Source organism: Protobothrops mucrosquamatus, unplaced genomic scaffold, assembly GCF_001527695.2.
Source record: "Protobothrops mucrosquamatus isolate PMUCROS unplaced genomic scaffold, P.Mucros_1.0 scaffold233, whole genome shotgun sequence".
Lineage (NCBI taxonomy): Eukaryota > Metazoa > Chordata > Lepidosauria > Squamata > Viperidae > Protobothrops > Protobothrops mucrosquamatus.
This window is the reverse complement of record NW_015386584.1, coordinates 1,283,683-1,294,399: the sequence shown is the minus strand read 5'-3', so window position 1 is coordinate 1,294,399 and position 10,717 is coordinate 1,283,683. Positions and strand designations below refer to the sequence as shown.

Sequence of the window (10,717 nt, the reverse complement as noted above, 5' to 3'; positions counted from 1 at the left end):
ATTTTTATCAATATGGAGAAGATGGATTGTTTATATTCAAAATAAGCATAGAATGGTGGAATATAATTTAGGTTTTTAGATAAAAACTTTTTTTATATATATATATATATATATTTCACCTACTTATGTAGAATAATACTTTGTGGAGTTAGGGATATTAATACTAGTTTACTTTTAGTTGAATAGTATCCTGGGATTAGGTTTGGGAAGTCCGGGTGGGGGGTGGGGGGTAGGGGTTTTTACATTGTGATGTATCTGTGATGTGCTTTTTTTTATGATGAAAATAATAAAAAATTTTAAAAAAAAACAAAAAAAAACAAATGCAACTCTCTGCTTTTATAGCCAATCTCAATAAAAGTAGTTTTTGCAATTCTGTGAAATTATTTCTTACTCTTTTTTACCAAGTAGGCTGACAAATGCTGAGTACAGACAAAGTGGGGAGCTGCTTCTTTCTGGCTGTTTGTAGGACAAGCTGCTGTATGTTACTTCTAACTAGGATTTTAGAGTTGTTCTCCAGTATAATAAACCATGAGTTTAAACTTTTATGGGTTTCTCTCCTTCTTGACACTTCTGTTTATATCTGAAAACTAAGGATTTTAAAACTGCCACTGGAATGGAAGTGAAGGCACCAGGCTAGAAACCAGGAATATGTCAGTTCTAGTTCCACCTCAGGCATGAAAGCTGACTGGGTGACAACTTTGGGCCAGTCATTCTCTCTCAGCCCATGACGTCAAGCTTGGGCAACAATTCCCGTTGCAACAATAGATCAAGATTTGATTTATCCAAAAAACCAAAAAAGCAATGCTGCACTTGTGGGAAAATGCTATGAAGAAAAATAAAGTGTAGATTGACCTCTTCCAATCAGTTGGTTACTACGTTGATGCCAGATTAGCTGGCATAGCATGGTTAGAGCATTTATTACTCCTTTTTCTGCTGCTTGCCATGTTTCAGGGAGTAGTCCTTCAATTTGTGTAACCTTCCAACTTGGTAATGACCAGACTGCTGATCTAACTTCATTTTCTAATACTAGAAGCCCTCGTGGGTAAGGAATATCTTCTAAAATATCTTGGATGTTGAGATCTCTACTGTATATTCCTTCCATTTTCATTTGATCTCCTTTGATTTCATTACTGTCCATTGATATCCTTTAGAAAACAGCTCTCTGACGTTGTTTTCTGAGGAATTTGTTAAATTCTTGTCTTTTGTTCCATAATTTATCTGGTTCTCTGTCAATGAAGTTCAGGACTTGAAAGCAATTCCTGATGTTCTCCTTAAAAACAGTGGGTATAAGTTTAGGTTCATATCATGGAAACGATTGGATTTCTTCTTATTATTCTTTTGTTGTTGTTCTTCAGCTTAAGTTGGAACTTGTACATGAGAAGTTTGTGATCTGTTCCATAATCAGCACCTGGCCAAGAGCTTCATGGTATAATTGAACTCCCTCAACTCCTTTTAGCAATAATAGAGACAATTTGATTTTTACATATTCTTGTGATGTCCAATGTATGGAGGCATAGTTTTGGTTGTTTGAAGATAGTGTTAGCTATGAAAAAATAATTGGAGTGGCAGAAATATGTAAATTAACTCTGCTTCATTTCAGTTTCCTAAGCCATACAGTTCAGCTACATTTTCCTTTTTCATGGTTCCAACTTTGGCATTCCAATCTCCAATCACAAGCAGCATATTTTGCTTCCATGTTCTGTCAATTTCAAATTTAACTTTATTATAGAAGCTATCAACTTCCTCTTTGTCTGTATCCGTAGCTGGAGCATGAAGCATGATCACAAAATCTAATTGATATTATTATTCGATTGTAGCTAAATACTGTTCTTACTATACCTTTTTAACAATAAAAGCAACACTACTTCATCTTTGTTTTTCATGTCCTGAATTATAAATACTTTGATCTTCTGATTGAAAGGGTCCCGGTCCATGTCAATTCACTGATGCCTAAGATGTCAATTTGTAGTCATTTCATTTCAACTTCCACTGTGTTGAGCTTTCCTGTGTTCATGCTTCATATATTCTATATTCTTACTGTAATTCCATCTTTACATTTTTATGTTATCCTTTCCTATATGATAACAGTAGCAACAAGACATCCCAAAGGCTTTAATCTAGCTACATCATAAACAGTATTAGTATTTCAAAATGGCAACAGCAATAGCACTTAGACTGCCTCATAGTGCTTTACAGCACTCTCTGGGCAGTTTACAATGTCAGCATATTTCCCCCAACAATCTGGCTCCTCATTTTACTGACCTTGGAAGGATGGAAAGCTGAGTCAACCTTGAGCCCCATTAGTATCGAATGCCAGGCTGTGGGCAGAGTTAGCCTGCAATATTGCATTCTAACCACCGTGCCACCAGCATTACCGGGCAACCATTTTTTAAAAGTTTTGCTTCCTGAAAAACTTTTGGTGATTATGATAGACTACTTCAAACTGAACACAAATATAATTTCAGAATGACTTACTGCATATGCTTCAACAACCGTTTCATGTTTTTGTATATTTCTTTCAATGTGTGCAACATAGCCAATGGGTACTGGAGGGTGTACATTGCCATTGTGTAAAAACAGAAGATGAAACCTTTTGCTTTCATACTGATCCCTTCTTCACAAATTCAGTCCAATTCAGTAGGTTCAATTAGTATTCCATGTTCCTTACGCCTAGATCATAGCATCAGAGTATTGTGTTACTAGGCATATTAGTTTAGTCAAGTCTGCTTAAGACTAGTAGTCCAAAATAAATGTGCCTAAGATATTGCAGTCTTCATATTCCTACACTTTTAGATTTTGAACCTTAAATTAATATTCATATCATTTTTAATATGGAAGAATAATTCTGCATATATCCAAATTCTGATATAACAAGAAACAGCATTGCAGAAAAAATGTCTTATGTATTCTATATATAATTTAAGTTATGTATTCTGTAGAACATGTCATTGAGTGCATATGTAGTTCATCTGGCCATTTGATTCTGATACAGTATTCTGCATTTATTTATGTAAACTATTTGAAAAATAAACTATGCATGCAGTACACTTGGTTAACTACTATTCATTCAACAACCTTTCAAAGATACAATAGGACTGGTTCTTCAAGTTACAGCTGTGGCATCATTCCCACAGTCATTGATTGTGATTTGGGTTTGGTAGCCAGCTCACAAACTACAACAGAAGCAGGATCACCATTTGTAACCTTCACTCTCAAGTTCTGACATGGTGATTGCATGATGTCATCTTTAATGACTGCATGGGATTCACTTCCAGCAGACTGCCAGAACTATTGTTGTAAGTTGGCACAATCACATGACATCACACTTTATCCCTGTATCTCTTAACAGTGGAGCCTGACATCCCAATTATTCTAGTTAACTGAGGACTAGTTAACTGTATAAGACACACCTTGTATTATAATATGTCTTATATGGATTATATTGATCCGCACAATGATAGCAAGAGTAAATTGTGTTGTTTCTTATGAATTCTACAACTTTTTTAAAACGAAAATATTGTTTTATTCCTTCTAATGAACAGATACAGAAAATCAGGGGAAATACTCAAAACTAGGAAGAAATTTACTTCTAGTTTGGTGGTTTAAGAAAATAATATATTTGCTTGTTTCCCAGAGTAAATTTTATTCTACCTTGTTTTGAAATTATTACAGAATCTAGTACAATATCAGCCTACAATATATAATTATAGTATATTATAATTTGTATGATAGTAAGGTTACAGAAAACATTTTCAGTATTTTAAATCAGCCATTTCAAATTGACATACATTTTTCTGATCATTTCTGGAATGATCATCCTTAAAATGCTTCAAATCCAAACCATTTTTCACATTTCCATAGAACAGCAAAAATTGCATGGCAGCAAAAAAAGAAGAAATTGGGAGTGGAAAAAGATCTAAATTCCAACCAATTACTTATTTTCTTTTATTTATTTTCTGCAGGATCTTTCATGTTGGTGAACACTACTGAAAGAATTGGCCAAAAAGCCCATCTTTTGCTACCACAACTAAAGGAAAATGACACACATTGCATCGATTTCAATTTTTTTGTTTCCAGCAAGAGTGGTTCCAGTCCGGGAATTTTGAATGTTTATGTGAAGGTTAATAATGGTGAGCTTGGAAGTCCAGTTTGGAATGTCTCAGACGCTCCTATTGGCATTTGGAATAGAGTGGAATTGGCAGTCAGCACGTTTTGGCCAAACTTTTACCAGGTATTGCTTTTTGGTTCTTTCATTCTTCCTCTGTTTTCAATGTTCAGTCAATTTATATCGTAACTAATGCCCTTATTTAGCTATGTAAAATATTGTATAAAATTATTTACAAAGTAAATAAGTACCTTCTTTAAAAGAATGAAGGATGGTATTCTTCAGGTGCCCAATAAAATATTTTCTTTATTTTACAAAATACTATTTTCTCTATTTGAAAAATAATTTTATTTTGTTTTCAGATTTTCTTTTTCTGAAGACAATACAGGCAGATAACTCCCACTAATGCTTATTGAATAGACCCAGGAATCTTAAAAGCAGTGTATGTCACACTTCTGTAGATGTTGTGGTGTATTATATCTCTATATTTAGAAGTCTCTACTGAAATGCTTCTTAGTATGCATGGCCTTGTGAGCATAGTTATTGTTTCCTTTCAAGATATGTGTTGTAGCTATTAATTATTTCTCTAAACCATGTCTTATATGAAACAATATCGCTCTAACCTTCATGTTAATTCATGTGCATTTAAATCTAAGTTTTTTAGCTAGGTAGTTATTTAATCTCTTCTTAATGATTTGTTTACAGATTGTCCATCAGTAAGTGGTCCACCAGTAAGTTCTCCATAAGTTGAGATTTCTTCGAGTTGCACACTAAAAGTGCATCGCTATAAAAATGGCTTGAAAAATGTACATCTGCTGTTTTTGCTAACTAGCTAGATATGGATAGAATTTGATATTACATGAATTTAATATAAACCTGATACATGTAATTTAAATGTATCTCAGCATAATAGGGAAGTCCTGTATGATCTATTTACCTGTTTATTCTTATGTCCAGATGCTGGTTAATAATGGATAACCTCAAGACACCTCTTCTATTTCTTATTTTTTAAAATTCTTTGATCCATCTTTGTTTAGTTGGTATAACTTTTGTTTCTTCTGCTTTAGAAGAGATAGTTGGCATTTTCATCACTTTTACATAGAATGGGTTTTTATTTCCATTCGTCTAGCTGATTCAATTATCAGTCCTGATGGCTGTTAGTCTGCATAACTCTAAAATAAACGCCATATTTTTTGTGTATAGACCATTATTTTATATTTTACATAAAAGAAAACAGGCTGCTGAAAAGCAAACATAATATGAATCCTATGAATCTCAAAATCTATAGCTAAAAACAAATAGGGTTGGGTATGTGTGTATGTATGTATATATGTCTTTTTGATTGAAGAATATTATAATTCAGTAAAGATGAATGATAAAGAATGAACAGATCCACAATAGCTTTTTTCTTACATTAATTTCTTTGCATGTTTAATCATATTTACTTGAAAATAAGAACTCAGTATAGCTTAGTCTCTAGGAAAGATATTTAGGAGAACTCCTGCTTCATTCTTACTTAATGATAATTAGATTTAAACTTTCTGAGCCTTATTGCTGCTTCTACAAATGAAGTGCTTAGGGCAGGGGTGTCAAACTGTTGGCCCACAGGCCGATTTCATCATACTGAAGCCGCGCCCACCCCATTGCCTGCAATGCAAAAAGAGTCACGATACGTCGCAACACGTCACGTGATGTGGCAAGTTTGACGCCTATGGCTTAGGGAGTTAGACATTCCAGGGTTTCACATCAATATTTAACTCTTGTGTATTGCCTTATATATGATGATGATAAGTTATCTATACAGTTGAGTCTTACTCTTGGCAATTCTATGGGCCAGATCTCTCCACATCTTCCAAACTTGCACTATTTTTTTGAGTTTTTCTATGCTCTGCTGGTGTCAGCTTTTATAGTATCCAGCCACCATGTTCTTTGGCTGCCTGGTTTCCTTTTACCAGTAACTCTTCCAAACACAATTTCTTTCTCCAGTGAATTTCCCTGTATGACATGGCCAAAGTAAGTGAGATGCCTGATATTTACTGAGTGCTTAATATCAAATGTAGTTTAAATTTTAATTCAAATTTGGTTTAAGTCTAACTTAGCTCTCTTCAAGCAGTGAAATACAGTCTTATTTCCTTTTAAGTTACAGAAGTGCTGTGAACATAACTTTAATATAAGTAAAATAGATTTATTGTTGAAACTGCAGGATTATAATGCTTTCATTTAGCTTCCTCTAGACAAAGTCTCCATTCTGTTTGGAATTCAGAAAAAGTCATCTTATAATAGCTTATGCATTGCTTAAAAATAGCCATCCCTTAGATTTATGTGCACATCCAATAGTAAACAGACACTTGATTGAAACAGAATCAGTGAGATTCAGTCACCACTGCTAAAAATACTGACAGAGACTTTGAGAATAAAAATAGAACAAAATAGTGGTCTTAACTGACAAGCAATTTACTGTGGAGTTGTTGAAGTCCTTATGGAATAAATAGGTTTGGGATCATGGACTTGAAAAATAAATCAGTACAAACAACTTCATAATTACATAAGCCCAATTTTCACTGTTTGTATTAAATCACATCTTTGTTGGAGGCTATAGTTGATATTAGTCTCATAAATTCTTCTTTATCAATAGAAGTACAAATCATAATGTGAAATGCGTACATAAAATGTAGATATGTAGAATGGTTGTATAGGATTAGGGGACATACAAGATGCGAGTTAAATAATCCAAGGACTAAATTTTCTATTTGATATTATTTTAAATGTATTTATATAAGTGCCTTAATTAATCAAACTGATGTAAGTAAATTCTTACTCTTTCTCAATACATGATTATAAATTAAGTTTATGATTAGGTACAATTCGCCTTTGAACTACAAGAATTTTAATTGCTTAGAACATGATGTCATGTACTGAAAAAAATATGTTTATTCCTTTTGTTCTAACTAGTTATTTATATAGTACTAGCGCATTTTCAGCAGTAATCACTTAAGGTGGCAAGTTAGCCCCCTCCCCCATTTCCATTGAGAAGGGAGAAGTGGCAGGAATGAAAAGCTAATTTTGCTCTTCACTGAAGCAGGGAGGATCAGGGACAGTGCAATGTTAAACAGCTTCCCTATTTCCTGTTTGGCAGGCATCTACAGAATAGACTGATGTAAGACAACTCTTAAGGCAGACATCCAGTGCTTGTTTTTCATGAAGAAATGTAATCTGTCTTTTAACCAGTTCTTTCCTGGCTGATACGGCTAGTATATCAAGAAGAATCAGAGAAACTGTGTTCTATTCAAAAGAGGTACTTTGCCTAATCTGCTGAGTGATTTCCATGTCAGATGTTTCAGCGATATTGAAATTAAAAATGGGCAGTTTACAGTGAAAATATTAACACTGTTACAAAATCGCATAGGAAATAATAAACCATCACCATGAACATAACATCAAATATTTCTAGCATTTCTTTTCCTTGTTTTGTCTAAGCCTTTCCAAAAGTAGCATTAGTCAGTTACAACAAAAAGGTCCTATTTTAAAAAAGAATATGAGGAGCCCTTGCTACTCTCTGAGCTTGGTTGTTTTCTTGCAGATGTCTCATTACCCAAACTAGATAATATCATCAAACTAGTAAGGAATGGGGTTCATAATCTAGTGGCTTGCCCTGTCAGTGTTGGTGGGGAATAGAATATAGAACATTTTACAATGTAAAAGTTGTTGTTTTTGTTAATTGCGAAGTCATGTCCGACCCATCGCGAACTCATGGACAACGTTCCTCCAGGCCTTCCTGTCCTCTACCATCTTCTGGAGTCCATTTAAATTCACGCCTACTGCTTCAGTGACTCCATCCAACCACCTCATTCTCTGTCGTCCCCTTCTTCTATTGCCCTCAATCTTTCCCGGCATTAGGCCCTTCTCCAGTGAGTCCTTTCTTCTCATTAGGTGGCCAAAGTATTTGAGTTTCAACTTCAGGATCTGGCCTTCTAAAGAGCAGTCGGGGCTGATCTCTTCTAGGACTGACCGGTTTGAACGCCTTGCAGTCCAAGGGACTCGCAGGAGTCTTCTCCAGCCCCATAGTTCAAAGGCCTCAATTCTTTGTCGCTCAGCCTTTCTTATGGTCCAACTTTCACATCCATACATTGCAACTGGGAAAACCATGGCCTAAGAGGCTCTTTAGTTCCTCTTCACTTTCTGCCATTAGAGTGGTATCATCTGCATATCTTAGGTTGTAAAAGTTATGCCACAATAAATGTATTAGACTCTTCATTGATTTAACTAAGGACACATTCACAAGGAACCTTTTTTAGAACCCAATTCACTCAAATATTTACAATTGACTATATATCTTGCTCAATCTGACTTTGGAATGTATAAAACACTATAAACTAAGAGTATCCTCTAGTCAGCTAATAGGAATATACAAAAATAATCAGTGAGTGCCTTATCCATGAGCTACAGCAGCTCTTGAAAAAATAAAAAGCCCCATGACTATTGTATTTCTATGCAGTATAGTTGAAATTTGATAAATATACAGAAATAACAAAAAGAATGCATTACTTGGTTTCCCCCTCCTTTTCAGCACGTTCTGTATGCTTTCCTGAAAATCATAGCTATTGATTCAGAGAAATATTTGCACAATTGCACTGATATAAAATTATTTTCTTATTAGTTGATTAATTACTATTTATGCTGAAAATTGTGTCATGACAAGATTTATAGCCAGGGACTTTCCCCAATAAGTATAGAGATTTTATTACTTATTGGGAATAGGTGTAGGGGGAGGAACAATTGCCCGATTCATTTATTTTGAATGTAATGGGAGTAATGCCAGATCACTGATTTTGAATTTTTCTACTAGCATATCAAGACAATTTTTGGACTATCTGCCAGCTTTCACTCCATCACACTGTCACATTTTAGGCTCCTTGGCTAAACAATGTCTGATTTTTCTTTCTTGTTTTATACCAATAATATACTGAATAATAATATATAAATTATATTATAGACTCATTGTAATATATTACCTTGATCTCTGATAAAATTCATTAGATTAATGAGTAGGATAGAACTGTAATGTCTTTCCTCAATATTTTATTCTTCTTTAATATAATTTTAAAGCAACCAGGAAATATCTGGGGAGTACCTTGGTGAAATAAATGTTATATGATACTGTTGTTCAGTTGATATTACTGTGGAAGAAAATTTGCATATTGAGCCTAAAAATATGCTCTGCCAAATAATTCTTAGCCTAATATTTAATCTAATTTGTATAAATTAGATAAACACAAAATGTTTGGAGGAATAATTATTTACTGAATTAGGTATTGCATAATAAACTTGGCTGAAAATAATGATACAGCCAGTAAACCTGTGCATGGGTAAAATTATTGATGAATATATATTTGGATTCCTATCTTTTCCTGCATTATTTTACATGCAAACCAGCATCTGCATTTCCTACGTCAGATGACCAGAGCACATCTTTTTCCTTCTGTCCTGGCCACTTTTTACAAAGGCACGATTGAAAGCATTTTAACAAACTGCATCACTGTCTGGTTGGTGGCAGCAGTGCCTCAGATAGAAAGTCCATACAGAGATTGGTAAGGACAGCCAAGAAGATCATAGGAAGCTCATTCCCTGGTATTCAGGATGGTGCTTGTAAGGGCCATGTGCTTAGAGCTTAAAGCATTGTTAGAGACCCCACACGCCCACTTTATGGTCTGTTTCTGTTGCTCCCCTTTGGGAGGAGGTTTCGAAGTATTTCTAGCAGGACTACCCAATTCTGTAATAGTTTTGTTCCCTATGCCATCCATCTGGTAAACTTGCAAGATTCATTTTGGGTTAAAGGAATAAGTAGCTGTACTTTGCTAACATTTCAGAAGCATAAATCTGTCACTAGGTTTATTTATGTTACTTGCTTTTTCATATTTCAGGTAGTTTTTGAAGTTACCACTTTGGGTCACCAAGGATACCTGGCTATTGATGATGTGAAGGTTTTAGGTCATCCATGTAGTAAGTGAATATTATATTCAAAATTATTTCAGAATATCTTTGGAATAAATCTATTATTATTTTATTCTGAACCCCAAATAAAGGGTCTATGTAAATATGTAGGTGCCTATTATTATTATTATTATTATTATTATTATTATTATTATTATTATTATTATTATTATTATTATTTATTTATTGTATTTTTACCCCGCCCTTCTCCTTGCGGACTCAGGGTGGCTAACAGCCTAATAAAAACAGATACAAAAATACAAAAAATACTATCATTAAAAACATAATTAAAAGGAAATATTAATTTGGCCTTTGTTATTTTAAAAATTATTTTAAAACCCAGCTAAAAATTACCCCTTAGGCCAGTCCTGCTAGCTGAAATAACCATGTCTTAAGGGCGCGGCGGAAGGAAGGGAGATCCAGGATCACCCTGATCTCTGGGGGTAGTTCGTTCCATAGGGTGGGAGCTCCCACCGAGAAGGCCCTCCCCCTGGGGGTCGCCAGCTGGCACTGTCTGGCTGACGGCACCCTGAGGAGACCCACTCTGTGGGAGCGTACCGGCCGATGGGAGGTAATCTGAGGCAGAAGGCGGTCTCGGAGATATCCAGGTCCGATGCCATG

At 34.8% G+C, this 10,717-nt stretch overlaps 1 protein-coding gene across 1 annotated transcript in view; it reads left to right on the top strand.

Moving 5' to 3' along the window:
• Positions 1-10,717, top strand: part of PTPRM (protein tyrosine phosphatase receptor type M) — a gene marked incomplete at its 5' end in the record, with an annotated part of 332,499 nt that overhangs the window by 29,478 nt on the left and 292,304 nt on the right. Inside the window, 2 exons of the mRNA XM_015814271.1 lie at positions 3,963-4,231; positions 10,027-10,105. Coding sequence (XP_015669757.1) covers positions 3,963-4,231; positions 10,027-10,105 — 348 coding nt within the window. The remainder of the gene's footprint in view (positions 1-3,962; positions 4,232-10,026; positions 10,106-10,717) is intronic.